General features: G+C 34.0%; 1 protein-coding gene across 1 annotated transcript; it reads left to right on the forward strand.

The window, feature by feature from the left end:
- The first annotated feature begins 16,478 nt into the window (after positions 1–16,478).
- LOC133882034 (receptor-like serine/threonine-protein kinase SD1-8) lies at positions 16,479–22,256 on the forward strand. Its single transcript, XM_062321126.1, has 7 exons — positions 16,479–17,796; positions 17,911–18,012; positions 20,721–20,935; positions 21,043–21,253; positions 21,355–21,592; positions 21,692–21,839; positions 21,948–22,256. Exons 1-7 carry the CDS (start codon positions 16,479–16,481, stop codon positions 22,254–22,256), a joined length of 2,541 nt encoding a protein of 846 aa, XP_062177110.1.
- Positions 22,257–22,462: the final 206 nt, after the last annotated feature.

The raw sequence follows: 22,462 nt of genomic DNA on the forward strand, positions 1-22,462 counted from the left end.
CAGCCCCTCTGCCACTCTAATTGACGGCCTCATTTCCAAGCTGCAATGTGATTTTCCAATCAAAGACCTTGGCTCCATCAACTATTTCCTGGGTGTTGAAGTCCTGCACGATCCCCGCGGCATCTTCCTATCTCAACGGAAATACATCCTGGATTTACTCAAGAAATCCAACATGTTATCTGCTAAGCCCGTGACTTCCCCAATGTCTTCTTCTAAGACGTTATCTCGGTTTGATGGTGAAGCATTCCATGATCCCTCCCTCTACCGCAGCATTGTCGGGTCCTTACAATATCTATCACTTACACGGCCGGATGTGTCCTTTGCAGTAAACAAAGTGTGCCAATTCCTCCAACGTCCAACCATACCACATTGGACAGCTGTTAAACGCATACTGCGCCATCTCAAGCAAACTCTCTTCTATGGCTTACTCCTCAGACGCAACTCCCCTGCTCACCTCCATGCATACTCTGACGCCGATTGGGCAAGATGCCCTGACGACAGGCGCTCAACCGGAGGCTACTGCATCTTCCTAGGCTCCAATCTTATCTCATGGAGCTCACGGAAACAAGCCACAGTTTCAAGGTCTAGCACAAAGGCCGAATACAGATCACTTGCAAACACTACTGCTGAATTACAATGGCTCCAATCCCTTCTTCGAGAACTTGGTGTATTCCTTCCCAAACCACCCACCCTTTGGTGTGACAACCTTGGAGCCACTTACCTCACGGCCAATCCCATGTTCCACGCTTGGACCAAACACATCAAAATCGATTTTTCATTTTGTACGTGACAAGGTGGCGTCTAAAGCTCTGGAGGTCCGATTCATCTCTACAAAAGATCAAAAGGCCGACATTTTTACTAAACCACTTATATCCACCCGGTTTACTAGCCTACATGACAATCTCAGCATCATTGCACTTCCGCTTCAATTGAGGGGGCCTATTAAGACTGTTACAGATATTCAGCATCAGAACATATCAATCCCGGATTCACAGCACAATACTTCCGCTCAGTATAATTCTCCAGCTCATGCAATCAACCTCACAAGGGAAGTTCTCTCAAATAAATACATGCACAGCTTGGAATCATGCACATAAGGAAATGGACAAAGCTGTCAAGCCTTAACGTCCACAATCTTTTCTACAAGAAAACAGACAAGACCACATAAGACATATCAATAATATTGCTCATTCAATAGCCCATGATTTATGGAATTATTCCTGTAATTAGAATACTCATGTCATGTATATATGTGTATCAACACACTGTCAATGATCAAGCCAATACAATACAAATTCAAATTATATTCTTTGCCTTTGTATATATATATATATATGCACTTGTTGTGGTTACAGTCCTCTAGATGCAACCAAACTAAGATCTAAAAAGATTCATCTCATATTTAATGGTAGTGGTTTTAAAATCATCCCCTTACACCCATTTTCATACTCCCTTATATCTTTTAAAAATCACCGTTAGATTTAAATACAATAAGATCCATCTCAAATTTAATGGTCATTATTTTAAAAGCAACCTAAGGGATGTGAAAATGCTGAAATCGGTGTGAAAATGTGGAAATGTGTGTAGCATTACTCAAAAAGAAAATTCTCACAAACCAGTCTTTGAAATTGAGAAATGTCCTTTTAACATTTGAAAAGTACAAGCTCTTTTTTAATAATATTAATGAAAAACAAAAGAGGAAAGTTAACATACCTTCCTTAAATTACCACTCAATTGATAGTATTCCTTTCAAACTTTAATTAGAATAACGTCCCCTTCAAATCACCAAAAATTATCACAATCCCCCCAATAACGAAAAATACTCCCAATAAAATAAACGTAAATTTTTTTTTTTAATAAAACTATAAATTGAAAAAACCAATGGTTGGAATTTTTTTCTTTTAAAAAAAATAGTATTTTTGAGAGGAAAAAAAATATTTTTTTTTTTTTAAAAATAGTTCTTCATTTATAGGAGTATTTACTATTTTAGTCTTGTTGAAAAAAAAAAAATTAGGGAAAATATCACAAAACCTCCCCGAATTTCCACTTGTTTTTAACTAACCCCCCAAATTAAGTTCAAAAACTCTAAATTTAAACCATTAAATATCTAAATTTTTGCAATGTCCCCTTTCCGTTAGGGTTTAGCGTTAAATCAGACGGCAAAAAGGGTGAAATGACCTCTATACCCTTGAAACTTTTATAAAATTTCAAATTTACACTTAATTTCAATTTAAAAATTGTAAAAAGTTAAAAAATAAAATAAATGGTTAATTTAATTACCTTTTTTCTCATGAACTACCAGCCGTTGTCAATATATTCTCATGAACTAACGCTCTCACCACCCAACAACAACAAACTACCATTTACTTAACTCTATTCATAAGAGTGGCAATGAGTCAATGTCGACCCTTGCAATTCTTTGCCATTTTCCCTTATTTGAATAAATAAAAATAAATAAAAAAGGAAATAGGAAAAGATTTAGCAGGTAAATTTTGGTTAAATTTCACAACTAGCACTTGTTCAAGCAACCTAAAAACATCATAGTGAAAATGCTATTTTGACAACGATTTTTAGGATAGTTTTATTTTTTTTTTTTTTTTTTATAAGTATTAATAAAATATAAAATATTTAAAATTATGTCTATTTTTATATCATATCACAGATCAATATATATATATATTTAAAAAAAAAACACTTTTGAACAAATTTTGTCAAACGACCCTAATGATTAAAGCAATTCAAAAAGTTGTTTGATAATTTGCAGAGAGACCAAAACTAATTAACGAAGTCTGCAGAATCCAGTGGAGATAACATGCATGTCGTGTTGAATATAGTCACCCCACCCTTTTCCTCCACTGCGAGAAAAAGCAGATCCTATGGAGAATTTCCGATGCCAAATTGACTCCAAAACGGATTCAAATCATGCAATCAATCGACAGAGCCATTATATTGATCAGATATAAAGAACTATGTGGAATAGAGATCAGAAATTCTAGAAGAATGAACAGGATGTTTCTTTTGTTCCTTCTTGGCAATCAGAAAATAAAGAAATAGTTAATTCTTATACTTGAACTTTTAAATGCATTTTTTTTTTTTAATGTGGCAATTTAAATTGTCATTAATTATCTTGGATTTAAATTATATAAGGAAAAATATAATAACTAAGTAATACTTGACAACAAATGAAATTTAAACATTTGAATCTTCTAGAAGAGAAATTAGGAAATTTAGGACAGGTTATTATGCATAATATCTTGCAAATCACAATTTGTCAATAGTCTATTTTTTCCTTTCTCAGTCATTAAACATGTTGGCAATCAACACATAAAAAAAAAAAAACCCAGTGGTATTTCTACCTGGGGCGGTTGGCACTTTGGGTCCGTCGGGGTCTAATGATTACTTGGGCCCAACAGACAGTCCTACATCCGTCTCCTCCACTTCAGAAAAACTCGTCATTGAGTTATTATACCCATATAACGGGTCATCTAGATGGTATTTGAACAGGTCAGTTGCGTTGAAGGTGTTCGAAATTAACATGTCATTGGGGAGTTCCACAATATAGGCGTCGTCATTTATCTTCCTTGTCATTCAAAACGGTCCATACTTACAACTTTTCAACTTGCCATAGGTTCATGTGGGGGAACGGCTCTTCCACAAATGTGCCACAACTAAATCGCCTTCTTGGAAAGTCTTCACTCGCTGCTTTTTATATGCCACTGCCTTGTACTTATTATTTGCTTGTTCTAAATTTAGGTGTACATCTTCTTGTATTTGTTGTACTCGTTCTGCCATATTCTTAGCTGCTAAGCTTAAAACTGGGAGCCTCGGGAGTGGAACCAAGTCCAAACCATGCTTAGGAGGTTTGGTGTGGACAACCTCGAATGGTGATATGTCCGTAGACCTGTTGCTCGTACTATTGAATGCAAACTCCACCTGAGGAAGATTAAGATCCTATTATTTGGCTTGTCTCCCGAGTCGCATTTGAGCATTTTATAGAGGGTCTGGTTGGTCACCTCTGTCTGACCATCGGTTTGCGGGTGGCATGTGCTGCTATACTTGAGTGACGTGTCAAACTTCCGCCACAAGGTTATCCAGAAGTGACTAAGGAACTTGATGTCTCGGTTAGACGTGATGGACTTTTGTATGCCATGCAGTCGGACAACTTCTCTAAAGAAGAGATCGGCTATGTGGGATGCATCAAAGGTCTTCATGGAAGGGATGAAGTGTGCCATTTTGAAAAATCTATCAATTACTACGAAAACAGAGTCCATACCTCGTTGGGTCCTCAGCATACAAATCCTTTAAGTGTTCAAAACTTATGATCTCGGACTGTAATGTCACAACCTAACCCTAAACACTAAACCCTAAACCCTAAATCCCAAACCCTGAACCCTAACGCTAAACTCTAACCTTAAACCTTAAACTTTAAACCCTAAAACTCTAAAACTATATGCCCTAAACCCTAAATCCTAAACCCTAAAACACTAACCCTAAACCCTAAACCCTAACCCTAACCCCAACCCTAAACCCTAAACCCTAACCTAACCCTAACACTAAAACCTAAACCCTAAACCCTAAACACTAAGCCCTAAAACCCTAAAACCCTAAAACCCTAAACCCTAACCCTAAATCCAAACCCTAAACCTAAACCTTAAACCTTAAACCCCAAACCCTAAACCCCAAAATCTAAACCCTAAACCGTATGCCCTAAATCCTAAAACCCTAAACCATAAACCGTATACCCTAAACCCTAAACCTTAAACCATGAAGCAGTATTTGGTGAAGATGGGAATTTTGTTTTGAGAGATTGGTCGAATGCGTCTTCTATATTTTAGGAGAGTTTCGACCATCTTACCAATGCATCCCATTTTGGTTGGCAAATTTAACATTTCCCCGCTCACCTGAAGCAGTACTTGGGAAAGATGGGAATTTTGTTTTAAGAGATAGGTCGAATGCATCTTCTATATTGTGGGAGTGTTTTGACCATCCGACCAATACATGGCTCCCAGGTGCAAAGTTTTGGATTGATAAGGTTATTCGAAAACAATAGCTACTCATTTCATGGAAAAATTCAGAAGATCCAGCACCTAGTGTGTTCTTGGAGGGGTTAGACCCAAATGGAAGCAATCAAATTAAATTTGCTTAGAGTGGAACATATCCCAAATCTATTGGAATTCTAGAGTTTGGAATCGAAATTAATTCAGCTTAATTCCTGAGATGAGATTGAATTTTGTCTACAACATTAGTTTTGTTTCAAATGAAATGGGAATATATTTTATTCATTATCTTTATAATTCATCTCGCCGGTATAAATTAGTAATGTCGTCTAACCATGAAATGTATAATATTTATTTAATTTGAAATTGACAAGATCCTTGTCCGCAATCTACGCCCTAGGGTCATTAAGCAAAAAGACTCAATGTCCTCCATAAGATTGAAACTAGTATGCTCCAAATAATGCATGCCAATTTGAATTTGTTTATCATATATATGCACATGTTGTGGTTACAGTTCTCTAGATGCAACCAAATTAATGCTCCATTTGTTTCGGTGTAAAATGATTTTTAGAAAATGATTTCGGCATTTTACGGTGTTTGGTAGCGGCGAAAATAATGGTCAACGAAAATCATTTTCGGTTTGACCGTAAAACCTTCTTTAATTTTTGGAAAACGATTTACGGTTTTAAAAATCGTAAATCATTTTCCGAAATTGAACTCTTCATCCTTACACGCACGTGTGATATCCGATTGCTAGAATCCGGCAATGTTCGGTCGTCGGAATCCAGGCGGCACTGGAATCTGGCAACATCCGGCCACCGAAATATTGCTGGCACCGGAATCCGGCGACATCCGATCACTGTCGCTAGATGTCGGCGGATCAGATTCCGGCCAAAGTTGGTCGGAATCCGGCCATGGTCAGAAGCCGGCTGGATCTAGCCAAAATGGCTGGAATCCGGTCGGATATGACCGGATCCGGCCATTGATCCAGCCGGATTTGGATGTATCCGGTCACTAATCCGGCCACGGATCTGACCGAATTTGGCCAAAATGGCCGGGATCCGGCCGGAATCCGGCAACGGCGACCGGACATTACCGGATTCCTGTGAAAGTTGCATTTTCACCTTTCGTAATTTTTTCGTACGAACCAAACACCGAAAAATATTTTCGAGAAAATTATTTTTTTTGAAAATGATTTCATCCAAACCATTTTACGTCGAAACAAACGGAGCATAAGACCTAAACAAATTCATCTCATATCTAAAGGTAGTGCTTTTAAAATCACCTCCACACACCCATTTTCACACTCCCTTATATATATAGTTTTTAAAATCACCATTGGATTTAAATACAATAAAGATCCATATCAAATTTAATGGTCATTGTTTTAAAAGCAACCTAAGGGATGTAGAAATGCCGAAATAGGTGTGGAATAGTAGAAATGTGCATAGCATTACTCAAAAAGAAAATTCTCACATACCAGTTTTTAAAATTGACAAATGTCCTTTTCACATTTGATAAGTACAAGCTTTTTTTAATAATATTAAGAAAAAAAAAAAAAAAAAAAAAGGCCTGCATACCTTCCTCAAATTATCACCCAATTTATAATGTTCCCTTTAAACTTTCAATTAGAATAATGTCCCCTTCAAATCACCAAAAGTTATCATAGTCTTGTCGATAATGAAAATACCCTTGATAAAATAAAATTAAAAAAATTCTAAAAAACAAATAAAACTATAAATTGAAAAAACCAAGGGTTGGAATTTTATTTTTATTTTTTTTAAAAAAAAAATTGTATTTTTAAAGGAAAAAAAATAAAAAATTTGTTTTCAGTTTTTCATTTATAGGAATATTTATATTTTATTGAAAAAAAAAATTAAGAAAAACTTCACAGAACCCCCCGAACTTCTACTTGTTTTTAACTAACCCCCAAAGTTCAAAAACTCTGAATTTAAACAATTGAATTTCTAATTTTTTGCAATGTCCCCCTTATGTCAACATACCTTTCTCAAATTATCACCCAATTTATAATGTTCCCTTCAAACTTTCAGTTAGAATAATGTCCCCTTCAAATTATCAAAAATTATCATAGTATCGTCGATAACGAAAATACCCTTAATAAAATAAAATTAAAAAATTCTAAAAAACAAATAAAACTATAAATTGAAAAAACCAAGGGTTGGAATTTTATTTTATTTTATTTTTTAAAAAAAAATTATATTTTTAAAGGAAAAAAATTAAAAATTTATTTTTAGTTTTTCATTTATAGGAATATTTTTATTTTATTGAAAAAAAAATTAAGAAAAACTTCACAGAACCCCCCGAGCTTCTACTTGTTTTTAACTAACACTAAAAGTTCAAAAACTCTGAATTTAAACAATTGAATTTCTAATTTTTTGCAATGTCCCCCTTCTGTCAACATACCTTTCTCAAATTATCACCCAATTTATAATGTTCCCTTCAAACTTTCAGTTAGAATAATGTCCCCTTCAAATTACCAAAAATTATCATAGTATCGTCGATAACAAAAATACCCTTAATAAAATAAAATTAAAAAATTCTAAAAAACAAATAACTATAAATTGAAAAAACGAGGGGTTGGAATTTTATTTTATTTTTAGTTTTTCATTTATAAGAATATTTTTATTTTATTGGAAAAAAAAAAAATTAAGAAAAACTTCACAGAACCCCCCAAATTTCTACTTGGTTTTAACTAACCCCCAGAGTTCAAAAACTCTGAATTTAAACAATTGAATTTCTAATTTTTTGCATGTCCCCCTTCTGTCAACATACCTTTCTCAAATTATCACCTAATTTATAATGTTCCCTTCAAACTTTCAATTAGAATAATGTCCCATTCAAATTACCAAAAATTATCACAGTATCGTCGATAACGAAAATACCCTTAATAAAATGAAATTAAAAAATTCTAAAAAACAAATAAAACTATAAATTGAAAAAACCAATGGTTGGAATTTTATTTTATTTTTTTAAAAAAAAAAATTATATTTTTAAAGGAAAAAAAAATAAAAAATTTATTTTTAGTTTTTCATTTATAGGAATATTTTTATTTTATTGAAAAAAAAATTAAGAAAAACTTCACATAACCCCCCGAACTTCTACTTGTTTTTAACTAACCCCCAAAGTTCAAGAACTCTGAATTTAAACATTTGAATTTCTAATTTTTTGTAATGTCCCCCTTCTGTTAGGGTTAGGTGCTAAATCAGACAGCAAAAAGAGTGAAATGACCTTTATACCCCTGAAACTTTTATAAAATTCCAAATTTACCCTTAATTTCAATTTAAAAATTTAATAAAGTTAAAAAATTAAAAATTAAAGGGTTAATTTAATTACTTTTTTTCCAATGAACTACCGGCCGTGGTCAATATACTCCTATAAATTGACACTTTCACTACCCGATAACATTGAATTACCATTTACTTATCAAAACACCCAATTTCACCGGTCAACCTTGTAAAAAAACTTGACAAGCACATATTTAGCTGTTCTTGAGACATAAATCTCACGTACGCGAGATTTGTCTGACGGGCTTCAGCTAAAAGCTTTATATATATTAATCTTACGATAACTATAGGAACTCCACTTTAAGTGGTAAAATAATTGTTTTCTTTTGAAAAAAAAAAGGCACTTTGCGTTACTAACCTCAAAATGCCCAATAATATTAAATGTAAGACCCATATATATATATATATATATATATTTTATGTCTTTGTGATTTTTAAAATTATTATTAGATTTGTGATAAATCAGTATTAAATTTTAATCCAATTATAATTTTAAAAAGACAGAAAAATGACATGAATTTTACATTTAACATTACTCTATGAATGCCTATGTATATAATGAAAAATAAGATGAATATCTAAAACTGTTGTTTAAAAATACGTTGATCAGCACATCGTTATTATTGGTAAAATATCAAAAAAATATCAAAAAATTAAAATAACTGATACAGAATGATAAGCATGTCGTGTATTAACCGATATATCAGAAAATGACAAAAAAAAAATGTTAATTTAAAAAATAATTTCGTCAACATCGAAGTAAAATCCATTTTATTCATAAAAAAAAAAAAAAAAAAAAAAAAAAAAAAAAAAGTAAAATCCATTTTATCGGCCCCTTTGATATCAGTATGATAGATGTGAATGCAGACCGCCTTCTCTTTCTTTTTCTTTTTTTTTTTTGATTGAAAAATTGGACACGAAACTGCTGTCGGCCACCGATGCTTATTTGAATTAAACTATGCGACAACTGTAATTTACCGTTTATTTTAAAGTTGGTTGAAAGAGGTAAATTTAATCACTTAATTAATATTTTAATATTCTCTCTCACGTATAGGCTTAGACTTCCTTTTATGCTCCGTTTGTTTCGGCATAAAATGATTTCTAGAAAATGATTTCGGTATTTTCCGATGTTTGGTTGGGGCGAAAATAATGGTCAACGAAAATCATTTTCGGTTTGACCGTAAAAGCTTCTTAAATTTTCGAAAAACGATTTACGATTTTTAAAACCATAAATCGTTTTTCGAAATTAAGCTCTTCGTCCTTACACGCATGTTTGATATCCGATCATCAGAATTTAGCAATTGTCGGTCGTCGGGATCCAGTCGGAGCCGGAATCCGACAACATCTGGTCGCCGGAAACCTGCAGGCGCCGTTATCCGGCCACCAGCAGACCAAATTCCGGCCAGAATATTGCCAGATTCCGGCCAAGCCGGCCAGATCTGGCCAAAACTGCCGGGATCCGGCTGGATCTGGACGGATCCAGCTATTGATCCAGCCGGATCTGGCCGGATCTGGCCGGATCCGGCCATTGATCCGGCCAGATCTGGCCAAAATGGCCGGGACTCGGCCGGATATGACCTGATCCGGCCGGATCCGGAAGATTCCGTCCGGAATCTGGCTATTTTGGTCGGATCCGGTCAAACTTTCTCGCCCGAATCTGGCAACGGCGACCGAACGTTGCCAAATTCCGGCGACATTTACCAAACTCTGATTTTTGCATTTCGTAATTTTTTTGTGCTAACCAAACACCGAAAAATATTTTCGAGAGAATCATTTTTTCTGAAAATGATTTCGTCGAAATCATTTTACGACGGAAATCATTTTACGTCGAAACAAACGAAGCATTAATAGGTGAGGCCCAACACATAAAATATTTAATTGAAATGAAAGGTAAATGACGTAGTCAAGTTCAAAGTCAAAACCTTTAGCTCTAATATCATATTAAATTATTATTTATTCTAAAAGCTTAAACTGATAGAAAAAACTATATTTAATCGCTTAATCAATATTTTAACAACCGACCACTTTTAAATCCATAAATTATTTTCATAGAGTTTGTAATTTTTGACACAATTTATAAATTTAAAATGAATTTAACATAAAATTAATCGAATAAAATTAAACGGTCTGAATTATTTAATTAAATTAGTCATGATATGACCCAATTAACCTGACTTGCAGTATACTTATTTGTCATTACCCACAAATTTCATAGGAACCTAACACGAAACTAGTCGTTCATTGACTACCAAACAGCCCATATATCTTCAAGATTTCCACCCCATCTACTCATCTAGGACGACCATTGACATCTCTACCCGTTTCTCACGTATTCTAAAACCTTCCCCTTTTATCTCCTTCTCGGTCTTTCTCCAGTTGACGTGATCATTCAGCCCCAAATTAAAACCGTCCCCTCCACTTCAAATCCTGTATCTCCTTGATTCACGCCCGCTCCCTTTGACAAGCTTTCCTTGAAAATCCTCTACCCATTCCCCGATAATCTCGCTCCATCTCTCAACTTGATATTGATATATTTGATAATAAAAATATTATACACATTTTCACTCTTAAATACCCACTTTCTTGTATTTTTTAAAATTATTATGAGGTCAAAATTTACTAATAAATCATTTTAAATTTAATGATGATTTTAAAAATCCCATCAAAAAATGCAGAAGTGCAGTGTCTTATCATTACTCAATGAGATGTGTTATTTGTACACGCTTTTTTGTAACACATTTTGTACACACATTCACATTTGGTGTGAGACTCTACAAGTAGGAACCATCTCATCTATATGGATTTCACACCAAATATAAATACGTGTACAAAGTATGTGCAAATATCATTTGTCTTCCTATAAAACCCCTACATCAAGAAACTAATATCAACACAATCCCAAAAAAGGAAAGGATTAGACCAAAAAAAAAATCTAAATTTGATAAGGAAAAAAAAATCATATTTACCCATTCGATTTTTATTTTATTTGAATTAACTCATTGAGTTTCTAATTTTAAGAATATGGTCATTAAGTTTTGCACAAATTTGAATTTAGTCATTGAGTTTATAATTTGATGTTCACATGGACATTTACATTGTATTGGGTGTTGACATGAACTTTAGCGTATCAAATGAAACACATATGACAAATGAAAAATTGTTAATTTAGACAGTAAAGTAATAAATGGATCAATTTAAAACTTGAGCAAAATCTAAGAACTTTATTTTTTTAAATTGAAAACCGAAAGATTAAATCCAAATCAAATAAAAATTAAGGAACTAAATATAATTTTTCTCATTTGATAATTATAAAACCCGTATATCAAGAAACTAATATCAAGACAATCTAAAAAAGGAAATTAAGGATTAGACCATAAAAAAAAAAAAAAAAAAAAAAAAAAAAAAATTGTAAAATAGTTTCCCGTAAGAATTAAAAGAACACAAGGCAAACAAGTGAAAAATCAAATTAATCTCGTTGCAAGTATGCCATACATGAGGAGCCCTGTATGTTGATCAGTTGATACATCCGTAACATTTTCAGGAGCCGCACCTACTCAAGAGTGAATTAACAACAATTTTCCTTCCTGTTTCTTTTGGTTGCCCCTTTTTTCAATTCTAAAAGGTGATTCTCTCCTGCCCGACTGTCATTGCTATCAAGAATTTTGTCACAGACTTGTTGCTTCTGTTAGAGAAATTGACTGTTACAGAAATAGGGAATAGAATTGTAGAAGAAAAGAAGAGAAGAAATGAAGAGAAGAATGATGAATTGTATTGAATAAAGCCAATTCGAGATGGCGAGTCTCCTTAATTCAAACTGAACTCAACAAATGTCAAAAACTGTCTTTACAACTGCAATCAATCATATTTATACAACAATTGAAACGCAGAAGACTTAAAGCAAAATGATATCTTGAAACAATAACTGTAGAGCACGTGTGAAACTGAATTACAGGATTCCAACTAGAATCCATAATTCACGCCACCCATCTGCATCTGCCATGCACACTGCCAGCTGCCCCTTCTTGAATCTTCCTTCAGCTCAACTCTCAACCTTCAACTAATCTTCAGTTCCTTGAACTACACGTGTAACATTACCTCTCCCATTTTTAGAACACCTTGCCCACAAGGTGTGGGTAGGCCTCTTTAAGGGAGTGGAAATCTTCAAACACATATCAACAATACAAAAACGAGTGCTGCTGTTTTGGAAACAGCTACCAAACAGCCCATCTTCAAGATTTCCACCCAGTCTAGGACCATTGACATCTCTACCCGTTTCTCACGTATTGTAGAACCTTCCCCTTTTATCTCCTTCTAGGCCTTTCTCCAGTTGACGTGATTCAGCCCCTAAACCGTCCCCTCCACTTCAAATCCTGCATCTCCTTGATTCATGCCTGCTCCATTTGACACGCTTTCCTTGAAAATCCTCTACCCATTCCCCGATAATCTCGCTCCATCGCTCCATTCCCCTATAATCCTCTACCGATAAGTTGAATAGGTAGAAGGGTTACAGAGCACTCCCAATAGATTATATATTTGCAACTTTAAGCTAGAATAGATAACAAAAGTATTAAAAAGAGACTCCATCAGCTTATGTATTCCAACTCTAGAATAGATTTTTCTTAATTCCATAAATAGTAGAACTCTACAAGTAGAGTTATACTATTCACTTATCTATTTTTCTTTATTCTTTATCTCCACTTTTTTAGCTTTGCTTTTTTCCTTTTTCCCTCCACCACTCCACGTTCTTCCTTTTTTTTTTCTTCCTTTATAGTGGAGATCTAAGAGAAAGTGTGTAAAGTAGTGGAGTTATGAAGCGGGACCCACGTGGAAAAAAAACACTATAATGAAATAAATTAATTAAAAATTATAAAAAAATTAATATAGAGTTAAGAATAGATAATTGGATGTATAGTGCATTTAAAATTCATTAGCTAAACTAGATAAAATAGATTTTGATTAGCTATTCTAGATTGAAAAATACATATAAATAAAAAATAAAAAAGTAGACAATCCTATTAATGAAAAAAGATTTGGCTACTTAACAGTAGACCAAAACTAAACTAAAACAGCGCTTAAATAAATACAAAGGGTAGGAAATATGTCAAATAAATGACTATGTCCTCTCAATGGGCTGCTCAATGCGGTTTTAAAAGCTAAAGGAGAACATATTAGGACAAGCTTATTTGCTCCCCAACTTGAAAACATCAACAACCATAAAAAAAATGCGGAAGTGCAGATGTCTTATCATTACTCATTGAGATGTGTTATTTATACAGACCTTTTTGCTCACACTTTGTACACACACTCATATTTGATGTGAGACTCATGCATACAGATGAGACCCATAAATGTTAAAGCTATCCTATATGTATGGATTTCACACCAAATGTGAGTATGTACAAAGTATATACAAATATCATTTGTCTTTACTCATTTGATAATTCTAAAACCCGTATATCAAGAAAATAATATCAACAGAATCCAAAAAAAATAAAGAAAGGATTAGACCAAAAAAAAAAAAATGTAAAATGGTTTAAGGCAAACAAGTGAAAAATCACATTAATCTCATTGCAAGTATGTCATACATGAGGGGCCCTGTATGTTGATCAGTTGATACATTATTAACATTTTCAGGAGCCGCACCTACTCAAGAGTGAATTAACAACAGTTCCCTTACTGTTTCTTTTGGTTGCCCTTTTTTTAATTTTAGAAGGTGATTGTCTTCTGTCAATGCTATCAAGAATTTCCCTTTTTTTTCTTTTTCTTTTTTCTTTTTTTCTTTTTCTTTTTTTTTTTCTTTTTTTAGTAGGTCTGGGTGCCAATGATATCCAACATCCAGGATCTGCTGCTCTCCATTCTTGTTTGGACAGCTAGCTTTTTTGAAGTCTTTTAGAAGTGCTAATTTCTACACATCTTGTCGTTAGATGGGCCGCTTCTAACTTTGTATTTGAAAGCTTTCTAATCTCTTTTTCTTTTCTTAATTAACTCTATTCATAAGAGTGGCAATGAGTCAATGTCGACCCTCGCAATCCTTTCCCATTTTCCCTTAATGGAATAAATAAAAAATAAAAAAGGAAAAAGGAAAAAGGAAAAGATTTAGCAGGTAAATTTTGGTTAAAGCTTCACAACCAGCACTTGTTTAGGCAACCTGAAAACAGCATAGTGAAAATGCTATTTTGACAACAATTTTTAGGATAGTTTTTTTTTTTTTTTTTTTTTAACAAAAAGAAAAAAGAAGTATTAATAAAATATAAAATATTTAAAATTATTTCTAGTTTTATATCATATCACAAATCAAAATATTTTTTTTTTTTTTAAAAAAAAAAAAACTCTCGAACAAATTTTGTCAAACGAACCTAATGATTAAAGCAATTCAAAAAGTTGTTTGGTAATTTGCAAAGATCGAGACCAAAACTAATTAACGAAGTCTACAGAATCCAGTGGAGATAACATGCATATCGTGTTGAATATAGTCACCCCACCCTTTTCCTCCGCTGCGAGAAAAAGCAAATCCTATGGAGAATTTCTGATCTCTATTTCCTATGTGAAATAGAGATAAAAAATTCTAAAACAATGAACAGGAAGTTCCTTTTTTCCCTTCCAGGCGAGCAGAAAATAAAGAAATAGTTAATTCTTACGCTTGCACTTTTAAATGCATTATTTTTTTTAATGTAGCAATATAAATTGTCATTGATTATTTTGGATTTAAATTTTTAGTGTTACATCAGAAAGTATAAAGTATGTACTTGAGAGTGTGTAAGATTTTTCATAAATTATTTTGGCTAACTTTGTAACAAAAATTAATAAAAAAAGAAAAGAAAAAGAAAGAGCATCATACAGCTAGCTAGCCACTTTGTGTAAGGAAATAGCTAACTGCTACAATAATTGTTGGAGAACAAAAAATAAAGAAAGAATATTTAAAGAGAATAGTTAAATTCTGATTTAAATGTATGTACTTTGAAAAAATGGGGAACTAAAATATAGAAACATGATCTTTAGCTAAACATTAATTTGTTGAGCCGAATGTAAATGCTATGTTTCAGAAGAAGATTTGGACGGTAAGATTGTTACATAGATGTCACTCTAAGCGCTAGATTGGTTGGACAAGCACGACGGAGTTCATTAGCGGTTTTTTAGTTCGAATTAATAAAATAATATTACACGTTTTTTTGTTAAAAAATAAAAAATAAAAAATATTTATTGCTATTGATAGTTTATTCTTCCCTTCGAGTTGATAGAAGTCTTTGCACAAGTTAAGCGAAAAAGTACAAACACCAAAAATCTTTTCCGTGCAAACATAAGAAACATAGTGGGGAACGGAAAGAGAAAACTAAAATGAATTGAAAGAGCTCAACTATCTAAGAGAAAAGGATGCATGCTCTCAAGAATAGTAATAATAGCTAGGTAGGCCAAAAAAGTAAGAAAATGTGTCTATAATGTTTTGAGAGACCGTAGTATATATGGATTTTTATTTTTATTTTTATTTTAAATTTTGGTGGCTAATTTACGAACTTTTAGATTGGCCATAATAAATTTAGAATCTTTTTTTAAAAAAATTATGTTGTGAGAAATTTAAAAGTAATGCTATTCAGTAAACATTCATGCGATTGTCATACAACTAGGATAATTTAACGTATTAGTGAAAATCAACACTTATTTTTTTTTAAAGATTAATTTTTATTGTCAAGTCACTCCAATAAATTGTATGACGATCGAAAGTCTATTAAATAACATTGATCTTTAATTTCTCAAAACACAATTTTTTTTTTAAAAAGATTTAAGGGGTAACTTGGATTTTGGCCTAATTAAAAAGTCCATGTAGTTTTTCTAGGGGCTGGGGTACCTTTTTCTTTTCAACATTTTAGGGCGGACTCAGTAACTCATGTTTTCTTGTTCTTCTTGCCATGGAGGCTTGGGGGCCAGGATCCCCCGCAGCCCCCTGTCTGGCTGTCTCCACCACTGTGCTGAAGCAAGTTCAACTTATATAGTTACATAGGAACATGACAGCACAAGAGCGTTCAGCGTTTTCCAAAAGCTATAAAGGAATAGTCTGGAAGTGAACTTCGTCATAAGAAGACTACTCCAAGTTTTCTTGTTAACCCATCCATCATTCCTCTTCTACCATTCTCCTCTAATTACTAACTGCAGTGCTGCAAGTTAGAGAGGGATGGGTAGCATGACGAGTAAGCCATGGCTCTTATTTGCTCTGCTTCTAATCCTCTCTTTTGGCAAAGCATGCTTCTCCATATCTGGTGATACCCTTTCACCAGGTCAGTCTCTTTCTTATTCAAAGAACGAGACCATAGTATCTCGAGGTGGCACTTTTGAGCTCGGTTTCTTCAGAGCAGGAAGTTCATTAAAAATCTACCTGGGCATATGGTATAAAATGTTTGACCAGAAGGACAATATTGTTTGGGTAGCAAATAGAGAAGACCCTCTGTTTGACCTGCCTTCGTCAAGACTTGACCTCTCAGAAGATGGCAATCTACTCCTGTTTGGAGGTTCCTCCGACATCCCATTTTGGTTGACAAATTTGACATTTCCCCGCTCAACTGAAGCAATACTTGGGGAAGATGGGAATTTTGTTTTAAGAGATAGGTCGAATGCGTCTTCTATATTGTGGGAGAGTTTCGACCATCCGACCGATACATGGCTCCCAGGTGCAAAGTTTTGGATCGATAAGGTTCCTCAAAAACAGCAGCAACTCGTTTCATGGAAAAATTTAGAAGATCCAGCACCTGGCGTGTTCTCGGTGGTGTTAGACCCAAATGGAAGCAATCAAGTTTGCTTACAGTGGAACACATCCCAAATCTATTGGTGTTCTGGAGTTTGGAATGGAAGTTCTTTCAGCTCGATCCCTGAGATGACATTGAATTCTATCTACAACTTCAGTTTTGTTTCAAATGAAAAGGGAAGATATTTTACTCATTATATTTGTAATCCATCTCACCGCTCTAAATTAGTGATGTCGTCTACAGGAAAACTGCAGCTATGGACGTGGCTGTCTGGCCCTTTGGTATGGAAAACATTTTGGCATGGACCGTTGGACCAATCTGATGTCTATGGTTTGTGTGGTGGATTTGGCGTGTATCGTGGGAATTCCTCGAGCCCCTGTGAATGTCTAAAAGGTTTTGAACCATTTTCGATGAACTACACCAGACTAAATGATTGGGCGGGTGGCTGTGTGAGGAAATCTCCTTTGCAATGTGAGAATAATACGTATGGTAATGGGACAAAAGATTGGTTCATGAAAATGCCAAACGTGAGATTGCCTGTTAGTTCGAAAGCATATAATTGGGCAGCGAGTGCTAGGATTCATTGTGAAGCGGCTTGCATGAATAATTGCCCTTGCACAGCTTATGCTTATAATAGGAGTGGGTACTGTATGATATGGGAAGGAGCTATTTTTAATTTACAGCAACTCTCAGATGCTGGCGAGACTGGAGAATATATCTATCTTAAACTTGCTCCTAATGAGAATCAAAGTACCAAAGGTGAAATGAAATCTACACAATTAAATTTAATTATGTCATCTTTCATTTTAAGCTAATTAATACTTCATTCTTTGTTATGTTTGAGCTAATAGTGATTCTTGTCATCATAATCAGGCAAAAAATGGAAAGTATGGATAGCTGTGCTGGTCCCTTCAATAGGGCTTATCTTATGCCTTATCATTTGTTTTTCAACCAGAGGAAAGCTCAAACACATAGGTAAGTGTAAACTTTCTAACCGGATTGAGATGGGGTATTCCATGGGAGCGATCCCATCTATAAATATTCTCCAATTACTTTTTATTTATTTATTTTAATCAAAAAATTATATTTATAATTATAATATGGTAAAAAGGTAAATAAATAATCTCTAATGAAGGCTTTCAATTACGGCAAAATAATAATTTTACAATATTGAGGCCTTAAAAAATCTCTAAACATGAAAATGATGATTTATTGACTCTACACATGTAATCATTCTTTTTCTTGTAATGTGTACAATTCACGCTCATAAAGGATAGATCAGCTTTCCATGAAAGTTAATAATTAAGGCCTCCAACATCGTAAATTTTTCAACATATATATATATATATATATATTCTTGAATGTCCATTTATTTACTTTTCCATTTTCACATTCATAAAAGTTTAACATGCATAACTTTCTCCAATGTGGCAACATCTCTAATATGCTCCAACCTCAATATGAATTGAATGCTAAAAAGAATATGAAAAGTCTTGACTATAAAAACTTAATTATAATTAAAAGTCTCATATATATAGCTAATATGAGCCTTTTTAGCTTTTCAGCATATGCTTCAAAGTAAAAAAATATGAGAGCTTCTACACATCCTCTCATCCCCCTCTTATCACCATTTTATTATAAAAATCAATTTTTTTAAGGAAAAGAGGGTGATAAGGAGAGGATGAGGGGAGGATCTTTAGCATTTCCCGGAGAGAAGAGAAATAACCGCTTGCCCGTGGCAAGGACAGAAGGTGCCTCAAAACTGCCCACCGCTTAGGGCGGTGGTGATCGAAGGCAATTAGGAAGCAAAAACCACCCGTCTAAGGCAGTGTACACGGTACTTCTACTTAATTAGAACCTCCAAATTTACACATGCCAAAAGTAGTAGTTAAACACCATACACAGCCTCCCTGACAACCAGGAACAGCTCAAAAGTGTACACCATATAATCGAAACTTCATCGAAACTGATTAGGGGAGAGAAACTACAATCGAGACTTGGAAGAGAAATGTCATCTCCCACCTGATCTGAGAGAGACCAGAGATTGATTGTGAGAGAAAGACCATTATCATCCTAGCTTTCTGAATATTCTCTCTTTCTCAGCCCAGCGTAACTGTAGGTGGATCTGTAAGTTAACGATATTAGTTTGTTAAACCTCTCTTTGGTTCAAGTCGATGTCGTTAGGTGCTTTGCATTGTAAGAGCCAGCATATTAATTCCAAACTTCACTGTTTATTTGAAAAGAAGATGAGGTATATATATATAGCGCCCCTGATCATAATTAACTAGCAATAAAATTCGGTGCTACTAATTAACAACCATCCTTGGTGAGTTTTGCAGCAAAAAATACTTGGATTTTTTTTGTCAAAAGACAGTCATCAGCTTGGACTCCCAAAATTTCTAAGAAAACTTCTTCTTTACTTCTCCCTCCACTCTCTCTTTCTTTCTTTCTCTCTGGTGGCTCTAGACTACCAAATAGTTGCTAGGGCTTCAAAAGTTGGTATAAATAACTCTTCCTTATGCTTCTACAAAACTTTTTGACTTATCTAAATTGCATGTAGTCTATCATCGTTGGAACTTTGCTCATACTGATCGAACGCTAAGTTTTTGCAATTTATCTCTACAACTCAAGTGGCATCCCACCTAATCATTTGAATGGTGTTGACCACCATTCGAATAGTAGGGTTTTGCTAACTGTTATGTGGCATATCATTCGATCGGTATCTCCCCACCGCTAGAATGGTCCCACACTAATTTCACTAAGTGTTTTTCTTGACCTATTTTTTTCTAATTTCCACCTCATTCATTGCCTCATATTTACACTCTTAACCCTTGTTAAGTTGTTCTTAACCCTAGCTTAGATCATGAGTATTACATGAGGTGTCAACGTATGGTAAATTTAACAGGAGATCTCATGTTAGTAAACAAATGGAGGCAAGCTGCATCACTTTGCTGTTAGTTTGGTCATTCCACTAAAATGGGAGTGAATTACTATATTATTAATTAATATTTGTTTGCGGAAACGACTAAACAAACTTACATACTTTTGGATACTAGCATTGACATAGGGTTGTAATCGAATCGAGTTGAGTCGAGTATTGAATGTTCAGGCTTGGTTCGTTTAATTTCTTTCGAACACGAGCCAAATTCGAGCTTATCACCAAACCAGATAATCTGTTCAAGCTTTGTTTATTTATTTTTTTTTAACAAACCTAAGTTTGTTTACGAGTTACTAAATTAATTTTGTCATTCCATATATAAAGTAAATGTCGCAATTGTTTAATGTTTTTTTTTTAAATTAATAAAAATTATTAATTACTTAATAATGGTTAAGATTTATTGTTTGAGAAATTTGAGAAATTAACTCAAATCTTAAAGAATCTAACATCAATTTTACATGTTTATCTTATAGTATATATATACATTCATATACACACACATATGTACATACACAAGCTCACTCTTACACACAAATGCACTTATATTTATATTCAGACTCAGCCGAGCTAATCCGGGCCGAGCCCGAGCATGTTCACAAGTAACTCTACTCGTTTACTGCTCTAGGCATTACTCATAGTAGTTGAACTTTGGTGAACTGATTGATGTCATCTCGATTTATTTTATTGGCCCAATCACTAGATTTTTCTCTAAAGTGACAAATTATTATCATTTTATATCAAACAGGAGACAGCTCTTCAAGCAATAATTTGCTATTATTTGATTTTGATACTGAACTCCATACAATCAACGATGGAATGAACACCGACAAAGATATGAAGAAACGAGAGAAGAAGGATGCTGAGTTACCATTATTCAGTTATAATAGTGTAGCAGCTGCAACTAATAATTTCTCAGCTACAAATAAGCTTGGAGAAGGAGGTTTTGGACCTGTTTACATGGTACGTTTGATTTCCTTGATTAATGTGCTATGTACACTATTAAGAAAACCGAAAATCAATAGTAAGCCTTCATGAAATTTTAAAGAGCTTATGGTTCTCTTTCATAGGGAAATTTACTTAGCGGGCAGAAAATTGCAGTGAAGATGCTTTCAAAAAAATCTGGACAAGGAATTGAGGAGTTCAGAAATGAGACAAAACTAATTGCAAAAGTCCAGCATAAAAATCTTGTCAGACTCTTAGGTTGTTGTATTGAGCGAGATGAAATGATATTAATATATGAGTACATGCCCAATAAAAGTTTGGACTTCTACCTTTTTGGTGAGTGCATGTTTATATATGTATCTATATGTGTATATATTTTCTCTCATATGTTTCTAGGTTCTTAAGTACTAATTTCCTTGGTTGTACTATTTAAATAGATCCAACCAAGAAAACGATGTTAGGTTGGGAGACATGCATATGCATTATTGAAGGGATCACTCAAGGGCTTCTTTATCTTCATCAATATTCAAGATTACGAATCATACATAGAGATCTAAAACCTAGCAACATTCCCTTGGATAGTGAAATGAATCCGAAAATATCAGATTTTGGCATGGCTCGAATAGTTGGAGGCAATGAAACACAAGCAAACACAATCCGAATTGTTGGAACTTAGTAAGTATGCAACTCGCTTTATATCTAATATTTGCAATTGCTAGTTAAATTCTTTTAGCAGGTTACTAACAGAGTAATGTACTAAATTTTGGAATCCAGTGGATACATGTCTCCCGAATATGTTATACAGGGTTTGTACTCGATAAAGTCCGATGTTTTTAGCTTTGGAGTATTGCTATTAGAGATTCTAAGTGGCAAAAAGAATACTGACTTTTATAATCATAGTTCACTTGGTCTTCTAAGATATGTGAGTAGCTTATATATCCTTTCAATTTCTTTATGCTTTACATTAGTGTTATAAATTGAAATCCTCTTAGCTTTCAGTAAAACTTACATTTATTTTAAATGATACTAGGCTTGGGAGTTGTGGATAGATGATCGGAGTTTGGAGTTGATAAATCCAACAATTGGGTATCCTTCTTCTAGTTCTCTTCCGTTGAGATTCATTAACATTGGCCTTCTTTGTGTCCAAGAAAGTCCGACCGATCGTCCTACCATGTTTAATGTAGTCTCAATGATTAGCAATGAACATGCACCTCTACCTACACCCAAGCAACCAGCGTTTACCACATACCAGAATATGATGGACTCAAATTTAACAATTGATGATGCATGTAATTGCTCAAATAATGGTGTAACTATATCAGTAATGGCAGCCCGATGACAATGAGTATTGATTCCTATATGAAAGAAAATAAATGTTGTAGAACTAATTTGAGGCAGGGCACGAGACACGAGGCGCGAGCTACAGATTACACCAACCCATGATCTTGTTGTTACGTGATTGAAAGCTTAATCATTATTGGACTTTTTATTAGTTTGTATTTTTGTTACAGAGAAATTGTAGTACTGCTTCACGTGATAAATTAT

This window comes from Alnus glutinosa, chromosome 11 (assembly GCF_958979055.1).
Source record: "Alnus glutinosa chromosome 11, dhAlnGlut1.1, whole genome shotgun sequence".
Taxonomy (NCBI): domain Eukaryota; kingdom Viridiplantae; phylum Streptophyta; class Magnoliopsida; order Fagales; family Betulaceae; genus Alnus; species Alnus glutinosa.

Coding starts and splice junctions, on each gene's coding strand:
- LOC133882034 (XM_062321126.1), top strand. CDS start 16,479: ATGACGAGTAAGCCATGGCTCTTATTTGCTCTGCTTCTAATCCTCTCT. Junction 17,797..17,910: donor TGAGAATCAAAGTACCAAAG/GTGAAATGAAAT, acceptor CATCATAATCAG/GCAAAAAATGGAAAGTATGG. Junction 21,254..21,354: donor TTTGGACTTCTACCTTTTTG/GTGAGTGCATGT, acceptor CTATTTAAATAG/ATCCAACCAAGAAAACGATG.